The following is a 20,379-nucleotide window of genomic DNA, read 5'->3' on the forward strand; positions in this document are numbered from 1 at the left end:
GAAGAATATCTTGTTTGTGGAATTAAGCAAAATGTTAGCATTTCAAATATTTTTTGTCCTTTAAAACACATTCTGCTGTGTAAGGGGAGGGAAAAAAGTCTTTTCCTTTAAACTCCTACAGGTTCTCAGCTAAGGCTCTGTAACTAAAGACAGATTAACAAGAGAAAAGTGTACAAATGTGTTTAATATAAGTTTTACATGACGTAGGAGCCTTTATGAAGAATTGAAGACTTGAAGAAGCGATTAAACCTGAGTGCTTCTGCAGGGAGGGTAGAGCTCAGTGGTAGAGCACATGCCCAGCATGCACAAGGTCCTGGGTTCAGTCCCCAGTACCTCCCTTAAAAAATAAAGTAATGAACTTAATTACCTCCCCCTCAAAATAAAAAAGTAAAAAATAATTTTAAAATAAGTACCTGAGGATTTTTATCTAGGTTTAGTGAAGAGTAGAAAGTAGTGGGGAAATGTGATAGGACAAAGGGGTATCAACTAACAGTGAATGAGGGGAATTTTAGCAAGGTCTGTTCATTCAGAATCTCCTCAGTATCCCTCTGTCTCCCAAGATAAGGATGCTCCTTTCCTCTGGGTATAGGGAGGGCACCTCTCTCATGAGAGTCTCATGACTTGCTTCGGAGGGTGAAAGAGGGTCAGAGAATCTTTCCTGCACCTGCTGCTTCTCCGTACCTCCAGTTTAAAATATTTATTATGCCAGTGCATCATGTTTTGTGGTGGTTATGTCCTGAACTCCATCAGCTACAACTAACTCAGTAGTAGGAAAAAGATCTTTGTTCTAACTTAAAGTGTGTATGTGTTTACGTGTGTGAAAGAGAGAGACTCCAAGAAACATGTATTATACGTTTCAGAAATGCATACATTGGGAAAGGATATAAACATTGTCTGACCCTTTAACCCAAAGGCTATTAAATTGCATTTAGGTGCTATTTCTGCTCAGAAACCATTGTTACTCTAATTTTCTTTTTATGTAAATATAGGTCATTTACTTTTGAACACAGGATAAACCCCAAAATGTTTAGCCAGTGAAAGTTACAAAGCAGGTCCGCATTACCTACAAGTAGTGTGCACAATCTTTGATGAATATGCCCTCAATATCCATGCCTTAGGACATTCTTTATAAGTAAGACCATCTTTGAGCTTGAGAAGCACGGTCTCTTCAGGTGATACCCAACTGGTGTGAATCTTATCCTCTGTTTTCCTTTGGCATGGCCTAGTTTTACTGGGAGATTTTAGTTGAATGACTTGTTATTCTTCTCTCTTTTTAATTTCAGAATCTTAGGTCTTGGCCAACAGGCTTTTAACCAATCCAATTAAGGGAATGTAAATGGGAAACTTGTGAGGGAGGACAGGTAATTTATGGGACCTGAATTTCTGAAATCATATTAAGTCACACTGCACTTCCTGCTGAATCACCAAGGGTTGCAAAGGACTGACAGTCTACCCTACGGTCATTCACATCAGCTCCCTTACCCCCAAGTTAATAGGTCCTTTTATAAACTAATTTGGCTCTGCTGATGCTTTGATTAGACAAGTTACAGGTATATTTCTTAACAGACAGACATGATGCACTGGATAACAGGAACGACTGTAAATAGGTCTTAGTGAAGTGGTTGTAAGGTGGTGGGGAAGGGGACTGTTCTGTAGTCCTGTGATTAGGTCTCAGTCCTTTAGTGAGCCTATGCCCCCAGACTGTGAGCTTCACAAAGACTTCTCAGTTTTTTCTCTCTCACTATATAGGACAGGATGGCTAGCGTGAGCTGGAGTTGGGCATTTCCCTTTCCCAGGCTGGTTAGGCTCCAGATGACTAGTTTCCCCTGGGGGCAGGTCTTGTTAAGAAGAACAGAGTGCTCTGATGTGCAGTTGACCCTTGAACAACATGGGTTTGAACTACACGGGTCTACTTATACATGGATTTTTTTCAGTAATAAATACTGCAGTACTACATGATCTGAGGTTGGTTGAATCTGTGGATGTGGGATTGCAGATACTGAGGACTGCCTGTAAAGTTATACACAAATTTTCAACTCTGCAGGGGTCAGCGCCCCAACCACCTTGTTGTTCAAGGGGGTTGTATGGCCAGATGGTTTCCTTTCCTCTCCTTTTGCAAGAAGCACAAAAGGATTTTTTCCTGATACTTACTATTAGAGCCCGGTAGAACTCCTGGTGGTAAATCTCACAAAATTGTGGAGGTCCACTTGTGACTTGGTTCTACTGGAGTTTTCGACTGTCAGAATTGTCTGCACTACACCTCCAGCAATTTGTCAGTCACAGTTCAGGTTTCCCTACTCTGGCATTGGCTCCCCTTGTGGCTTCTGCTCATGAGTCTCTGCTCAGGGAAGCCAGGACTCCCTATGTTCACCTGTCTGTCTCTCCTATCCTGGGGACAGTGGTTTGCCATATGTCTTCCTTTCTCCTACAGATCCGAGAAGAGTTGTTGATTTTTCAGTCTGTCAGCTTTTCACTTATTGTTAGATGGGAGGGGTGACTTTCAGGCTCCTGTCATGCAGAACCAGAAACCAGAAATTCTAAACATATTTCAACCACTGCAAAAGTTAGTAGTTCAAAGAGTATATAGATTGAGGAAATAGATTACCAAGGAATAACCCTGCAGGCCTAGAAGTGAAAATACACAATTTTAGCCTAATCTTTTTTAAAAGGTAGTAAATGGATGATGTATAATTACCAATATTTAAATGGCAAAAACAGACCCATGGAGAAGATGACAAGCACGGTGAGGCACTGTCTTTTTGCAAAGTGAGTTAGGACAGTAGGTACACCCTTTCCCATATAGAATTCTATTCAAGCAATTGCTCTAACAAAGTAAGGAAGTGAAAGATGGAGCATCTAGGTGGAGAGACATACCGGAATGCATAAAGATGTCTCATTGCATGTGAGGAAAACAGTCTCAGCCTTCTGAAAAGTATCCAGAAGAGCAAACTGGAGGGAAAGCCAGAAACTTTAGGTTGAATATGCAACAAAGATGTCACAGTCCTGAGAAGAATTAGCATCTTGTGAGTCATTTTATTTCCAAACTGTAATAAGTTGATGATAAGATCAAGGTAATAGTTGATGAGGCCTTTGCTTGGACAAAAAGATTATAATCTTAGCACTATTTTTAATCTTTAAGATATATCAACTTCATCTCATCCTCTTGATAAATTCTTAGTACATACTGTGGTGGCATTCCAGGATATTTCCTCTGACGATGAATTCAGTTGTCCTGACAAGCTTATGAATATATTATATTGCCTTTCCACTTACAAGCTGAATATGATGTTGTACAGGCATACTGTTTTACTGCTAATTCAAAGACAAAGTTTGAAGATTTATTGTCTGCATTGAATCTCACTCTCAATTCTTGTTTCATTGGGAGAAAAATTGTTTTTCATCGAGTGCTATTTTTGTTGATTATGTGTGATACAATATATTGTAAGGACTGTCATGCTTCTAATAATGTGTTCTATATAGTTAAGGGGGGTTACTAGAAAAGCCTAATGATTAAAGCTCTAACTATGTAACTGTTATTTTCATAGGAAATTTATAGAGACTCATCTGAAAACCATTCCCAGTCGTGCATTTTCAGATCTGCCCAATATTTCCAGAATGTAAGTATTTTTTTTTAATATAAAGAGAAGTTTGCAATTATGACATGTTATTTTCTAAATGTGTTCTATCTAGAAAAATACTTGTTATATATTGTACTTGCATAAGTCAATGATATCTATGTTTCCAATATATATGAAGTTTATGTACAAGATGTTTACTTGATTTTGTTACATCTTCACTGCCTAGTTCCTAAGTGGTTTTTTAAAACTAAAGTACAGAATTTAATTCTTAATAGTCTGAAGAATTTAATCATTCTCGATGCATTTTGATATATCTTGGGATATGGCAAAACCTTAGCTGGAGTCTTTACCTCTAATCTGTCTCTCCTACTTACCAGTTCTTGATTCTCATTTCACCATCAGCACAGATGTTTACATTTTATCATAAAGGTAGCAAATATTTCAGGCTTCTCACTTAAAAATAATTTAAAATAACTCTAAACTGTAGAAAACTGAATTACTATATACTCAAGAGTGAGGAGAAAAAGGACTTCCATGTTGCATTGACAAAGAGAGTATCTGTGTATGCAGTGAATCAGGTCTTCATTTAATGTAATTGATTCTGAGAAGCAAAGCAGATAATTCAGAAACACCAATGACAATACAATCAGGAGCTGCCTGTGTGGACTCTGGCTACATTTTTTCAGTTCGTGACCATTTATTGAGTGACTGTTGTGTCATTTCAGGGGCATTTAAGCTTTTTGGTTGTCACAGCTAGAGAGGGGGTGCTCCTGACATAAGGGGTAGAGGCAAAGGATATGCTAAACATCTTACAAGGCATAGGATGCCCCCTGCCCAACACTCTAGTCCAAAATGTCAATAGTGCTGACACTGAGAAACCACCCCAGCTGAACATCTCTGCAGTTTTTTATTTTCCTAACCAACCCTTCCTTTCTCAAATTCTCTTCTCCTTTGGTTTCCTTGATATTGCTCTGTCCTCCCTCTTTTTGACATCTTACCCTGGCTACTCTTCCTCAGTCGCCTTTCCTGACTTTCCTATTTCACTTCATTTCATTTCATTTTGTTCACTTCTTTAAATACCAGTTCTTTGTTTATTTTGTCCTAATTCCTTTATTCCCTCCCCTCCTTGAATAAATCCTTTGGCTTTGCAATTACCTAATACAACTAATTCCTAAATGAGCATCTCTAGGCCTGACTTGTTCCTACAACTCAGGCTTGTATTACAGACTTCCTTCCAAGTAGCATCACTTTGATGTCCCACAGGCACTTCCAACAGCATATCCAAAATAAACTCATCATCTTCCTCCTAAACTGTTCCTTCTCTTCTCCTTTTAACAACGCCACCATTTAGTGGCCTATAAACTAAAAACCTCAAATTCCCCTTCAGCTCTTCCTTTTCCCTGACCTCCTCTATACAGTTGCCTATTTGGCTATATTCATTCATTCATTCAACAAATACCTATTGAGCCTTCTTTGTGCCTGGCACTCTGCTAAATGTGTCACATACAACAGTTGACAATACTCATGGAGCCTCCGGTGTCCTTCCTAAGAGAGTGATAATTGCCATGATGGGGGTCAGTTAAGGGTCCTGTGGGAACTCATATAAGAGGTCTATTATCAGGATGGGGGTGTGGTCAGGGAAGGCTTCCTGGAGGAAATGGTGCCTAATTCGCTGTCTGCATTTATCTGGCCAAAACGCAAAAGGTAGAAAGACAGTTCCAAGCAAAAGAGAAAAGAGCTGTCAGTGAGATTAAAAACAAGTTTGTTGAGACTGGAGCTTAGGCTGAGATTGGGGACAGTAGAGAAAAAACTGTAAGTGAATACAGGGCCTTGTGAATCATGTGAAGGAGTTTGACATCTTCCCTAATGACCAAGCCACTGAATGATTATAAGCAGGGAAGTGACAGATCAGATGTTTTAGAAACATTCCCTGGATGTGCTGTGGGAACGGGGCAGAAGTAGAGCAAGACTTGAGACAGGAAGCTAGTGAAGAGGTTGATACAGTGCCCCAGGGGAGAGGGGACGAGAACTGAATGGTGATGGCTGAGTGGGAATAAAGAAGGGTGGCCGGCTTTGAGAAATAAATACAGAACAGACAGACTTGAGAGTTGGTTGATTTGGAGGTGGAGGGAAGTAGAGAACTTCATCGACGTTTCTGACTAGGACACCTGTGTGGCTGATGAGCCTCTCTGCTGAGGTAGTGAGGTTTTCTGTGCATTTGCTGTGGTGGTGCGGGGGTAAGTCAGGAATTCAGTTTGAGGCAGATGGCATTTAAAGTGCATTTGAGGTATCAAGCAGCTGTGTCTAGTGGCTAGCAAGACATAGTGTTTTCATTCATTCATTCAGGAAATATTTATTCAGTCCCTAGTATGAATCACCCATTGTTCCAAGACATAGGGACCCAGAAGGAACAAAGGGACAAAGATCCATCTCCCTGTGGAGTTTACATTCGAATGAAAAGAAATAGACAAGGAACCAAAATAAATAATATTAATTCAAAAGTGAATAATAGATATGGCAAAAAGGAAAAAAATCAAAGTAGAGTCAGGAGGTCTGGAAGTGCTGGGTATTACGTAAGGGCACTCAGGAGAGATTTAAGTGAAGACTGAGACTGGAGAGTCATATTCATTCAGGTGAAAGGAACTAGGACCAGGTTTGAAAGGCAGTGGTAGAGAGGAAGAGGCTAAAAAAACTGAAGAAAGAACAATTTTAACTGAAGAAAGAACGATTTTAACAGGATGAGATCCCTAAGGAGGCAGGAGGGAATGGGGTCCAAATAGATGGACTGATCTTCTACAGGAAGCTGGGCACCTTTTATATTATAATTAGAAAGTTGTAGTAAGAGATGGGACAGGTGGAGGTAACTTAGCAGGTTTATTGGAGGGGAGCTCAAGGAATTCTCATCTCAAGGTTTCAATCTTTTCTACAAATTATTACACGATTACCTACCAATATTGAGGGTGGAATGGGCAGAATTAGAAATCTGAGAAGGCTTGAGATAAAATGGTGGGCAGTAAAGGGAGAGTTGACTAAGATATACAGGATATTCAGGCAGATATGAAGATCCTGATAAGGATCCTGTTAGGGAGACTGCTAGATTCTCCAGTCTGGATTAAGAGACCCTGAATCGCATCAGAACACTTATCACTCTATATGTTAATCCCGTTTACCTGTCTGTATCTCCCACTACTGTGAGTTCCCTGAAGCTCGAGAACAACTCTGGTTGCTCCATGCCCATTTACTGACATACAGTCATTGTTTAATAGATATGTGTTAAATGAAATCGTACACACATACATGAATAATAGTTAAAGAGCTGGCATATCTAGTGGGCAAGAGAGAGACCACGGTATCCTTAGGTAGGTTTTCGTGGGATGACACAAATTATCCCCTTATTCTGGCATCATTATTAATAGCACCTTGTTTTAACTCACAAAAATATCCTATTTTGGATGATAATTATATGGTTACCCTAGGGATTACATAAGACTTACATGCTAAGAAAAAATTTGAGGAAGAGGTGGGATCTGATTTTTCCTGGTTATTAAGAGGGGATAAGCAAGCAGGTAAACACATGTTGTCTTTGCAGCTAAGCTGTAAGAGCCTTCTAAGAAGGCATCATTCATTTGGAGAAAATGAATCTTCAGTTGTTATCGCATGGGTTGAATGACTGTCCCACTGAAAACTTGAGAAAGCTTTGCACCTCCTAAACTAAGAAATTCAGGAGAAAATTTGGAGCAATGAATATGATGCAAAATTAGGAAAACAAGTTTTCAGCCTTCAAAAGTAATCGTCCTTTGGATGGCCCAGCCTCAACCATTATAAATCCCTGTGACCTCTACACAGTAAATTAATTCTTTTCAACACCTAAGTTTTTTCCCTCTATGTTACAGATACTATATTTGGGTCAAAATAATTTATGTAGTGTTATCCACAAATGTCAATGGCTTAAGAGACCTGATAAATCAAAGGATAATTGTTTAGATAATACGTAATTCAAAACAGAAAGCACAGGACCTTTAAGAATACACACAATACCCATGATAAAAACTCAACTGGAACAGTCAGCACTCCTCTTATAAACATTGTATTAGTGAAAATATTTTACTGGCAGATTTAATTCAAACTATAGGCCAGTGGTTTTTAACCCTGCCTGCACATTAGAATCATCTGGGAAGCTTTTTAAAAGTAAAAGTGTTTGTCCCGTCCGTCATAAGCTAATTAATTATTCTGGACCAAATCGTAGACATCTGATGTTTTAAAATCCTCCCAGATAGTTCAGTTTTATGGCCAGGGTTGAGAATCTCTGCCCTGGCTACAGGTGGACACCATCTGTTAATCATTAATTTTTTTTTCAAATGTCATAGAAATGCCTCTCAGTGAAAAAGCAGTCATTGTATCTGGTTGCATTAGTCAGTCTCATTACAAGATGAAATTTAAGGAGACTTTGAAACATCATTCCCTATGTATTCTTGACAAGTTGTATTTAGAAGGTTCTTTTTCCTCCTTTTTAGTGCTTAAAACTTTTATCTGTGCTACCTTTGGCTTACAAAGTTCAAAACAAACCTTGAGTTTTTAACTTCATCAAAATCAACAAGAGAGGTCTTAAGAGAGTACACAGTCACCACCCTATGGAACATTCCGCTAGAGAATTGTGGCTTTCCCTTCATTTTCTTTGAAACTACATCTCTATTAGGGACTCCATCAAAAATGCCTCATTCATTCGTGTGTTCTTTTCTAACATCTTTCATTTTCTGATATTTTGAGTAACTCACCTATTCATTCATTTACTCATTCTTTCATTCAACACATTTATTGGAAGGCTACTACATGCCAAGCACTATGAAACATACTCAGAATTCAGTGTCCACCAGAAACAGACACAGTTCTCCATTTCAGAGAACCTGCAATCTCAGGCGACAACGTAAATCAGTTATCATCCCAACAGTTGCACCCTTTCACGGTAATAGTTAGCGAAAGGAGAAGTTCATGGTGCCATGAGGAAATACTATGGGAAATCTGACCTAATCAGTGAATTTGTGGAAAGCTTCTACAGGAAGTTATCAGTTGGATGAAACCTGAAGGACGAGTTGGACTAATTGAGACTTGTGAAACTTCAAGGTATCACAAGATCTGAAAAAAAGTAGTCACTAATTTTAATGTGATTAGGGAGAAACCATGAGACTTGTTCACGTTGCATGATCGGGGAAGCCCCTGACAAGGAAGTTACATCAAAATTAATAGCATGTCTGGAGTTTACAACCCTACTAACTTTCTTCTTTGTCTTATATTTTTGTGACATTCAGCTACTTATCAATAGATGCAACTCTGCAGCGGCTGGAATCACATTCCTTCTACAATTTGAGTAAAATGACTCACATGTAAGTACCATGGAAAGTGCAGCATAGATCCAAACCACAGCCACTCTTGATTGATAATTTGGGGGGCTCCAGATGGCAATCACAGCTGGTTTCTAGAACGTGGGTCAAAACTTCTGCTTATGATTAAATTCTTGTTCTCACTTTTTTTTTTAAACAGAAGGAATGTTTATTTTTTTAATTTTTTATTGATTTATAATCATTTTACAATGTTGTGTCAAATTCCAGTGTAGAGCACAATTTTTCAGTCATACATGAACATATATATATTCATTGTCACATTTTTTTTTCTGTGAGCTACCATAAGATCTTGTGTATATGTCCCTGTGCTATACAGAATAATCTTGTTTATCTATTCTACAATTTTGAAATCCCGTCTATCCCTTCCCACCCTCCGCCCCCTTGGCAACCACAAGTTTGTATTCTATGTCTATGAGTCTATTTCTGTTTTGTATTTATGCTTTGTTTTTGTTGTTTTTGTTTTTTGGTTTTTTCTTAGATTCCACATATGAGCAATCTCATATGGTATTTTTCTTTCTCCTTCTGGCTTACTTAGAATGACATTCTCCAGGTGCATCCATGTTGCTGCAAATGGCATTATGTTGTCGGTTTTTATGGCTGAGTATTATTCCATTGTATAAATATACCACAGCTTCTTTATCCAGTCATCTGTTGATGGAATTTAGGCTGTTTCCATGTCTTGGCTATTGTAAATAGTGCTGCTATGAACATTGGGGTGCAGGTGTCATCCTGAAGTAGGGTTCCTTCTGGATATATGCCCAGGAGCGGGATTCCTGGGTCATATGGTAAGTCTATTCCTAGTCTTTTGAGGAATCTCCATGCTGTTTTCCACAGTGGCTGCACCAGACTGCATTCCCAGCAGCAGTGTAGGAGGGTTCCCCTTTCTCCACAGCCTCTCCAGCATTTGTCATTTGTGGATTTTTGAATGATGGCCATTCTGACTGGTGTGAGGTGATACCTCATTGTAGTTTTGATTTGCATTTCTCTGATAATTAGTGATATGCAGCATTTTTTCATGTGCCTATTGATCATTTGTATGTCTTCCTTGGAGAAATGCTTGTTTAGGTCTTTTGCCCATTTTTGGATTGGGCTGTTTGGTTGTTTCTTATTAAGTTGTATGAGCTGCTTATATATTCTGGAGATCAAGCCTTTGTCGGTTTCATTTGCAAAAATTGTTCTCACTCTTAATTTTATGAATTCACCCTAATTCTGACTTACATGCTTGGAAGGTAAAGACAAAATTAGAAGTCCTCTTCTAGAATTGTCATTTCATTCTATTACTACTGATTTTATTGGCGTGAATATCAGTGAGTCAATAAATATTTACTGACTACATACTGGATTCCAGGGCCCATGCAAGTTTCTGCAAAACTAACATTTTTTTCCTCAATTAGGAAAGAGAAATGTAGCCTTGTGTGACTACAACAGGAGGGAAGTTAAGAGCTCTGGCTTTGGAGTTGGTCAGAGTCGGTTTAAAACCCTGGTTTCTTTGCCTCCTCATTATCTCTCCTTGATGCTCCCTGGTGGTCTGGTGGTCTGGTGGTCAGGGCTCAGCGACCTCATTATCTAACCTTGGACAGATCATGTACTCTTTCCTAATCTCAGTTTCCTCATTTGTGAAATAACAGTAATAAGAGTTCCAACTTAATATTGTTACTACATAATGCATGTAAGCTTTTAGCACAGTGCCTACCACATAAAAACCAGACAATATGCTTCATAAATAATTATTGTTTTTATTTCTGTAGTACCTTATAATCTATAAAAAAGCTTTACATAAATAATCACATCACATTCTTTTAAGCAGCCATGTATTATGAAATATTAGCTCTATTTTCTTGATGAGGAAACAAAAATAGCTATCATCTATGGATACCTAGTATGTTCCAGACATTATGCTAAACATTTTATGTACTCTATTTATTTAACCTTCAAAAAACAACCCCATGAAGTAGAGATTATCATTTGTATTACTTATTTAAGAAAAACATAAATGTAGAGAGACTAAATACGTTATTCTAGGTCACACAGTTACTAAGGGAAAGGGCCAGAATTTTTATGTCATAAATACCTGACTCAAATATTCTTTCCCTATCGGCTACAGTATGCTACCTTCAAGAATACTGAGGCCCAGAAAGTTGCCTCCAGCTATGGTAGGCAAGCTTACATCATTAGATCAACCATCAGTCTGAGGACAACTATAGGAGCTGGGGGAAAAAATCTGTTTAAAGGTATCTGAGTGTTATAAAGGCAGCAAGAACTGGAGGGGAGAGAAGCAAACCCCCAAAACAACATTTGATTGTTCTCCTCTTGAAGTAGTTTCTGAATTGTAAACAGCAGTCGGGAAGCTGACCAGAGGTTTCAGCGGTCTCATAGAGCTAGGGAAATAAAAATTGGAGCTCAAGGCTTGCTAAGTAGATGATTCCTAGTAAACACCCAAGGATTTTAGCTGGGATCCCTAAAGAGCTTCATCCTAGAAGAACAGGATAATGGGAAATAAGATCAGCCCTCACAATGACTAAAGCCCAGGTTTGAATCAATAAAAAATAGCCAAGCCTACCAAAAAAAAAAAAAAAAAAAAAAAAAGAATTTATGGCAGAAATCAAGAGATGAAAATAGACAACAGAAAACAATCCACAGGAGATTTAAATGTTGGAGTTATCAGACACAAACTTTAAAATAACTATAAGTAATATATTTAAAAATTTAATTGACAAGATAGAGAATTTCAGAATAAAACTGGAAATTATTTTTGAAAGGATCAAATGGAAACTCTAGAACTTAAAAATTCAATAGCTAAAATAAAACCTGAATACTTGAGTTTAGCAGCAGATTATACACAGCTCAAAAGAGAATCAGTAACCTAGAAGTTAGGTCAGAAAAATTTATCCAACCTGAAGCATAGAGAGCATAAGAAAATAAGGAATATGTGGCACAGTAAAAAATCTAGCATAACTATAATTGTATCCTAAGAAAATGAAGAGAATAAAAGAAGCAATAGTTGAAGAAAATTTTTAAAATTTCAAAATTCATGAGACATCAAGTCACAGATACAAAAAGTACTGCAACTCCAAAAGAATAAATACAAAGAAAACCACATCAAGGCACATCATAGTTAAAAAAAAAAAATTGCTAAAACTCAAAGAAAGAGAAAATTGTAAGAAGCAGCCAAAGGGGAAAAAATACACAACATTTTCAAAGAAGGAACAAGATCGAAAGCTGACTTTTCAACAGGAATAATGGAATCCATAAAGCAATGGAAAGATACCTGCAAAAAGGAGAATAACAAACATAACAACAGCAAATAATCCGCCAACCTAGCAGAAAGATTCTTTGAAATTGAAGACAAAAGAAAGACATTTCAAGGAAACAAAAATTGGGAGAATTCATCACCATTAGGCTCATACTAAAGAAACTGCTAAAGGGAATTATTAAGGCAAAAGTAAAAAAATAATCCTGCATGATATCATGGAGGTACATGGAGGAAATGAAAACAAAAGGAAAGCTAAGTATAAATTAGCCTTGACTGTACAAAACAAAACAACATGTCCTTTGGGGTTTAAAATACAGGCAGTCTTTGCTCTGCACCGTAGTGCTGGATCATAAAGCTGTGCATGCCGAAACTGTGCAAAGCAATCTTAATCGATGAAAAAATATAATTGTCTTGTGACTCAAAAATTCCTGTCAAAACATTAAAATCTCTCTTACTATTGTTTCTTTGCTGCACTTCCATCTTTGTTGGTCAATTCCCTCTTCCAACTGTTCACTTTTACAAAATGTCGTGGATTTATCTCTGAGAGACATGCAGGCAACACATCTGCACACTTTATCCTTTGTGCTTGAACTGTGTAAAAGATGCGCAGTGACCAATCACCAATGACTTTGAAAGAAGTGATGTAACAGATTGCCTATCATGATGTGCACCTGCTATTTACATAGTGTTTCGTGGACTGAAGAGCTGGCAGCAAGGTTTGTGCTTTAGGTAGTTACTCACAATGGTAACTGAAACTTGAACCATGTTGTTGGAGCCAATTATTATCTAAATTTAACTAACTCATGATAACTGAACTTCATACATAACAAGGAACTGTGCAAAACAAGGACTGCCTGTATACATAGAATTCAAATACACAATAGCAAACAAAGGTTGGGAGGGTTATAGATAGTGTTAATGTATTCTAAGGTTCTTGAATTGCCTGGGAAATGGTAAAAGTACCAACTTTTGTTAGACTTCTGCAAATAATGAATAAATTAATCCATAGGGTAACAACTAAAATAATTGTGAAAGAATGGATAAATAATAAGCTAATAGTAGTGAGGAGTGGAATAATAAAAAATTAATACAAAAAGGACAAGAAATTAGAAGAAATAACAAACTTCTAGAACAAACAGTAGATTTAACCCCAAGTGATCAGTATTTGCATTAACTGCATAAAAGGACTAAACACTCCAATTAAAATACAAAGATTGCCAGGTAGGCTAATTAAAAAATTTCAACTGTATCCTGCTTATGTGTATGAGAGACACACTATAAATATAATGATATAGAAAAATTGAAAGTATAAGGATAAAAATATTAACATGAAAATAATAACCAAGAGAAAACTGACATAAATATACACATATATATATAAAGCATGAAACCTTACTATATATAAAAATACAGATTTTATTGTGATAAAGAGGATTACTACACCAAAAAGATATGATTCTAAATTTGAATATCTGTAAGAGCATAGCTTCAAACCATATAAAGCAGAAAATGACAGAACTAAAAAAAATAAAATAGGATAAATCCACAATCATAGTGGGTTTTTTTTAAATATAACTTTATCTGATAGAACATATATACCAAAAAAATAAGTAATAATACCAGTAAGAAATGAATAAGGATGGAAGATTTGAACAACATAATTTACAAACTTAACTTTATTGACTTATATAAAGTATTGTATCCAACAATTAGTGAGTAGATATTCTTTTCAAGGAAACATAAAACATTTATCAAAATTGACCATATGCAGAGTGTTGAAAGCAAGTCTCAGTAGGTTACGAAAATCAAGCATATTCTCTGGCTAGTAAACAATACACTCTGAATAACCATGGATCAAAGAAGAAATCACAACAGGTGTTATAAAACGATTTTAACTAAATGTCAATAAAAGTATGACAAATCAAAACCTGTATGATGCAATTAAAGTCATACTCAGAAGAAAATATATAGCTTTAAGAAAAGAAGGCTGAAAATAAAAAATTTATGTATCTTTCACAATAGATTTCTAAAGAAATGGTGAATTAAAAGCAAAGAAAGTAGAACATACCCAAGAAAACTGAGAATTCAGGTGAGTAAGGACAAGAGTTAAAATTTAAACCCAAATCTCCAGACTCCAAATACAATGTCCATTTATCATACCATTTTGCTTCTCTGCACCTCTCACCAAAAAAAATCAAGGCAACTAATTTGTAATAAAACTCTCTACAAACCCTGTGGCTCATAAAAGCAACTGTTTTATTTTTATTACAGCCTTTTTCTCATAAAGATTCTGGTTGTTAACATTTCTCTTATAAATGTCAATTTTCCCTCTCTGAGCAAAGGCATTAACTTCCTAGAGCAAAGGAAACTATTAAATACAATGACTAAAATGAAGATTAAATTGAAAATGCATTTTTAAAAAGCTATTTTCCTTATGTAGATGAAGTATTGAGAGTCTAATATCTTAGAAAAGAAGAGAATAACTTATCTCGCAGTCTTCAAATTTTCCTGCTATAAATCCAACATTAGTATCTGCAAATGGTTCTAGTCAGCATGAAGGATTAATAAAGACTTAAGATACCAAAGTCAATACAGAATGATTTGTTTAATCCATAGACCACATAGTACTATCAACCGAACTTCCCTGGCATTCCTGAGCATAGAAGTAAAGCCATGTTCTTTATTTAGGAAACAGCTCTTCACCATGTAGATATTAAACTAGGAAGCACTGATTTCAGTGAATCTTGCCAGCACTTACTGAAAAGCCTCAGTGAGAACACCAGCAGTTAAAGAACATAATGTTACTCTGTCTCATGAATGTGTTTCCTTCCTCATCTGCCCTCCCTCTGCCCCTTTTTTGGCCATGTGATTTGGTACATAGACTGAGGTAGGGCCATGGAGAACACACACTTCATCGTTCCAACTTCTAATCATCTCTTCAATGCCTTTTCAGCCTTCTCCTGTCAAAACTCAATTTTTGTCCTCTGACATGGCTTCCCAATTCGTGTTTAGATTTTGTTCTGTGATGTGAATTGGGGTGGTAGAATATAAACATCTAAATTGTCTTTTTTGTTAGTGATCTAGAGCCAGCATTCCAAAGGTAAAAAGTTACCCATTCATTCATTCAGTAAATACCATAGGTTTAACACTGCGCTAAAGCTGTGGCCATTGCATCTTACAGCTAAACATATACAGGATTCAAAATGGTGGATTATTCTATTTTTATCCAAACCGTCTTCCCTTGGCCTCTCTGATACCACACTCCCAGCTGTCCTCCGACCATGCTGGTCAGTCTTTCTCAATCTCCTTTGCTAGCATCTTCTTCACCACTTCTATCTAAATGTTGAGGTTCCATACGGCCCAGTCCTGTGTCCTCTTCTCTTCTTATTCTGTTTTCTCCCCATGTGATCTTATCTAACAATTTTCAAACCTACAGACCTAGTCCAGCCCTCTGTTTTTTAGTGTTGGGCCATTTACCTATTGGTTGCATCTCCTCAGATGTCTTACATATATCTCTCACTGCTTTAAATACCCCAAACTTAAATCTACCTCTCCCCCTGAAATCTGCAACTCCTCCAGTATTTGCTGAGCCACTAAATGGTACCTCCATTCATCTATCTGCAAATCTGGTACCTGAGGGGATTACTATGCCTTCTTTCCTCATCACCCACTTCTAATCTTTCAGCATGTCCTGTCAATTCTACTACCGTGATGTATAAAAAATTCATCCTCTTTCTCTCCACCACCACCACCCTTGTCCAAGCCACCATCGTCTCTTGTTTGGACTACAGTAATTTCACAGCCTAACTGGTCTTTCCAGTTTTGGCTTCCTCTAATTTATTTCTGAACAGCCCCAGTGATTTTTCTCTTAGGATAAAATCGAAAGTCTTCAACATAAACTTCCAGGTCCAGGTCTTCTGCTGGCTCTGCCTGCCTCTGCCTCTTCATCTCACTCCATTCCTGCACACCTGTGTTCTTTAGTTCCTTGAACAGTCCGAGATCTTCCTCACCTTAGGGCCTTCACATCCTTTTGCCTCGGTCCAACTACACTGATGGGAAGACCATAGGGGGAGGCCCTGAGATTACATGGAGATGGAGAAGTAGCCAGCTGAGTGTAGCCTTCTAACAACCCCCATCAGAGCCAGGCATAGAAGCACAACCGTCTTGGATGCTCCAGATTGATCCAAACACCAGCTGTGTACCAACCAGTGAGCCCAGAGGATGCCACATCCACACAGAAGAAACTCCTGAGTTTAGCACTGCCTGAAATCCTAATCCATAAATTTTGAGCTATAATAAAATGGTTGCTATCTTAGCCTTTTAGTGTGGGGTAATTTGTTATGCAACAATAGATGGCCAGAAGAGGTGACAATTATGTATCAGTTAACAATGGGTGAAAGACACTGAGAATCTGTAAGAGAAAACTACAAGAATGGCAGATTTCTTTGTAAATTATTGAGGATCCTAAGTGATTACAAATCAATTGTTCTCAAGTTTTGCTTTGGGTAGGGAAAGTAATTAGGTTGGTTTGTTTGTTTGTTTATGGAGCTACTGAGGATTGAACCCAGGATCTTGTGCATGCTAAGCATGCACTCTACCACTGAGCTATACCCTCCCTCCCCAGCCCAGTTCTCCTCAGTTTTAAACTTTAGCTGGGATACTGGTTGCACCCAAAGGTGTACATCTCATGAAAACTTATACCTGCAAATTGATGAAATACTGGCCACTTCCATCTTCCATTTCATTTCCTTTATAAAGAGGCCAATAGCATATAGTAGATCGTTGCTGTTGTTACTCCTATTAATAGCAGCTGCCAATTACTGAATGCCTTTTATGGGCAAGCACTCTGCTAAAAGTGCTTCACATATACTGTTCCATTTAATCACACTAACCCTCAGTTTCCACTATGTAAAATGAAGATGGAAATACGTATGTCACAGGGCTCTCACCCAAGTTTACTTAGCTAAGAAATTTCAGGGTCAGGATTTGAAACCAAGAGTGTCTGCCTCCAAAACTGATGCAAATTCAAAATATCTCTTAAGTAAAAGAAGAAATAATTAAATAAAGTGTTGCCCTCAGAGATAGGTTTTTACTGTTTTGTGGATATTTTAAAAAGTCACAAAAAATGAAAATTCTACAACTGGGTGGGTAGAATGTGTGATTTCTAGCATACAGTGAGATAAGACTTAATTTTGCTGATTCACTAACTTGAATCAAGTGGATTTATTGGAGGTTTCAAGAGCACCCGTCTTTGTCATGATTATTAAATAATTAGGAAAGTAGCTGTATCTATCTTCCAGGCAGTTTGGAAAAATCATTTTATAACCTATTTCTAGTGGAAAATCTGCTGATAAACTTACATTTTCCTCAATCTACTTTAAAAATCTAAACATTTATAAACTTTCTTTGAATTAACATCTATTCAATTTTAATTCCACAGTAAATTTAAAGATGCATCAAAATCATGAATATCACCTTCCATTATAGATTATTTTTCCTCAGTTATGTAATGGAATGTTAGTGGTAAGATACTTTATTGATAATTATCAAAGTAGAATTATTAAGATGTCTCTCACTGAAACCAAGCCCTGATAATGGAGGAAATAATTTATTCTGTGAACTTCCAAACTATCACTGAAGAGTGAGTGTTAGTCCAAAAATCAGGACTTTAGAAGCTAAGGATGTACTATATACCAAGAGCTTTGACAGCCTTTATACTTTTTTCACCCAGTAATTTCACTTCAATAATTTTTCTCTAAGAAAATAAACAGAGGAGTGAGGGAAAAAGTTCACATAAAAAGCCATATGTCTCAGAATTAATTTATAGTAGCAAAAATGTGGAAACTACTCAAATGCTTAAGTCGAAAAATGGTTTTGTATGAAATACTGAGCAACCATTAGACGTCTTTTGTCATAGAGAATTTAATCCCAGAGAAAATGCTTTTGATGTAATACTATTTTTAAAAAACCAAGATATACTACAGAGAAGAAAAAAATTGATTTTCTTTGAATCATGGAACAATGGGAGATTTCACATCTTTTTGATGTGAATGTGGTTACAAGTTTTTACAATATAATTTTCATAGTCAAATGAAATAAACTTTTAAAAAATTAAAGATTCCTTCAATATGAATTAACTTTGAAATTAATACTTGATGTTAAAATACATGGGTGATTTATTATATGACAAAAGCCTGTTTATCATAAAATGTTACTTCAAAATTATTTTACCTAATTCCTAGTCCCAGTTTCCACCTTGGTACTGTCCAGCATTAAGTAAAGTAACAAAATTATGGCTTTGCCAATATATTCACATCTTCTTTTTAAACTAATTAAATAATTAGTTACTAATTCCCTATAGTTCCCAGAGCACACAGGAAAGTTGAAAGTAATAGATGCCCAATAATTATTTGTTTAGTTTTAATAACTCTCTCCCTACTCTACTCAGTAGAGTCAGCAGACCCAGTCAGAGTGGACTGCCTCCCATTTTTTGAACTATTGCCACTTAAAAGCAGACTAGAAACTAACTGGAAACCAAACCGAAGTACGAGATGAAAAGGATCTGGGACTGGCTGAGAGTTGGGTTTATGGCTAATAATCTCATTCAGTGTCCTGTTTTGAGCAATAAGAAAAGTCTAGCTATGCTGACTGGGGCAGCTTCTCTTCTCTTCAGATATTTTAACTCAGTCTCCCTGCCCAGTGCGAGACTGAAGCTTTCCCATCACCGTTGGTTCTATCTAACTTTGCAGGTGAAATGCCAACTTGACTTTATTATCACCCTCAATTCTGTCCCAGGTTGGCATGCTTCACTCATGGACTGGGGATGTTTAGGGTGTGGGCAAATATTTCTAAGGCTGAGGATCACGGTCAAATGCCAAGAACTAATGCCTATTGAATAACCGAGATGGGAAGAAAACCAGTAGTTTGAAAGTTCCCTCGTGGGAGGGCTTAAGCCTTCATTTTCCCCTCTTTTGACTGCTGCCTCCTCCAACCACCCTTCTCTCACCTTGCTGATTTCCCTTCCTCTTTGGGGTTTAGGCTGGGTACTAAGTACTGGCCACTGTGCCATTTGTATTGAACAAACCAGTCTCTCTGTTCTTGGCCCTTACTGAGAATTAACAAAATTTTCTCAGAAGAAGAAAAAACCCAGAATCTAGAATATGATGAAATGAACCTAATGCTATGCTAAATTATTCATCTGCTGGTTTGTGAAAACAGCGCACTGAGCATTGTTGTTAGACTTCTCATCTTAATGTCCATTTTATTTGAAATCCAATGTAGGATAATTAAGCAATAGTGAGTATTTGTGTTTCTTTTAAGTTCTGGTCGATAATCTCCTTTAAACATTTTTTTAAATTTGTATTTGGAGTTAAGAATTCCTAGCTTAGGGCCCAGAGTTGCCTCTGTGTAACAGTTGAAAGCGGGTCTTTTCATGCAGGGTCTTGGCTGGGTGAGGACCACGACAGGCCAGTTTAGGATGAGTGGACACAACAGGCAAAGGTTTTGAGGTGAGGGTTTCTAAGAGTCTCGGGATATAAGCTGTTAAAGCACTGATGGGTCTTTCAAGAAGTTCCCACAATGAACTATAAAGTTATTTGCCTGGGCAAAAGTTATGCTAATGAAGACAAGGGACCAGTAAGGTTATACTGATAATAGATAGCAAGCTGAGGAGGGGGAGATGGTAGATGGTTTCTGTTCTCAGAGTTAATGCCACCCTCTCTCTTCCAAGGTCTGTTTCATATTCAGTGTCCTTAGTCAAATACCAAACCTAATGTTTTGTTTGTTTGTTTGGTTTTGGTTTTTAAATTTTTACAAACATTGCAGTACCTCCAGCCCCAAGTCTCTGATGTCTGCTCTAGCTTTCACTCCACTCAGGAGAATAACAATAATAAAACTGTCATCTATGGAGCCTTCACTGTATGCTAGGACACATACCGAACCCCTGAAAGACTATTTAATCCTCACAAGAGTCGCATGAAGGAGGTGCTATTATTGTCCCTGTTTTACAGACGAGGAAACTATGGCTCAGAGAGGTCAAGGAACTTGCCCAAGGTCATGTAGCCAGAAGGAACAGAGCCAAGATTTGATCTCAGTCCCATCTGACTATTCAGTAATAAAAAAGGAGCAAATTACTGATATATGCTACGCT

General features: G+C 37.3%; 1 protein-coding gene across 3 annotated transcripts in view; it reads left to right on the forward strand.

Annotated features, from left to right (window-relative positions):
- The window catches only part of TSHR (thyroid stimulating hormone receptor), a 127,976-nt gene that overhangs the window by 65,708 nt on the left and 41,889 nt on the right, over positions 1-20,379 (forward strand). For all 3 annotated transcript variants that reach the window (XM_032482458.1, XM_032482459.1, XM_006184272.3), the window contains 2 exons: positions 3,546-3,617; positions 8,885-8,959. In XM_032482458.1, the coding sequence (XP_032338349.1) occupies positions 3,546-3,617; positions 8,885-8,959 (147 nt within the window). The remainder of the gene's footprint in view (positions 1-3,545; positions 3,618-8,884; positions 8,960-20,379) is intronic.

This window comes from Camelus ferus, chromosome 6 (genome assembly GCF_009834535.1).
Source record: "Camelus ferus isolate YT-003-E chromosome 6, BCGSAC_Cfer_1.0, whole genome shotgun sequence".
NCBI lineage: Eukaryota > Metazoa > Chordata > Mammalia > Artiodactyla > Camelidae > Camelus > Camelus ferus.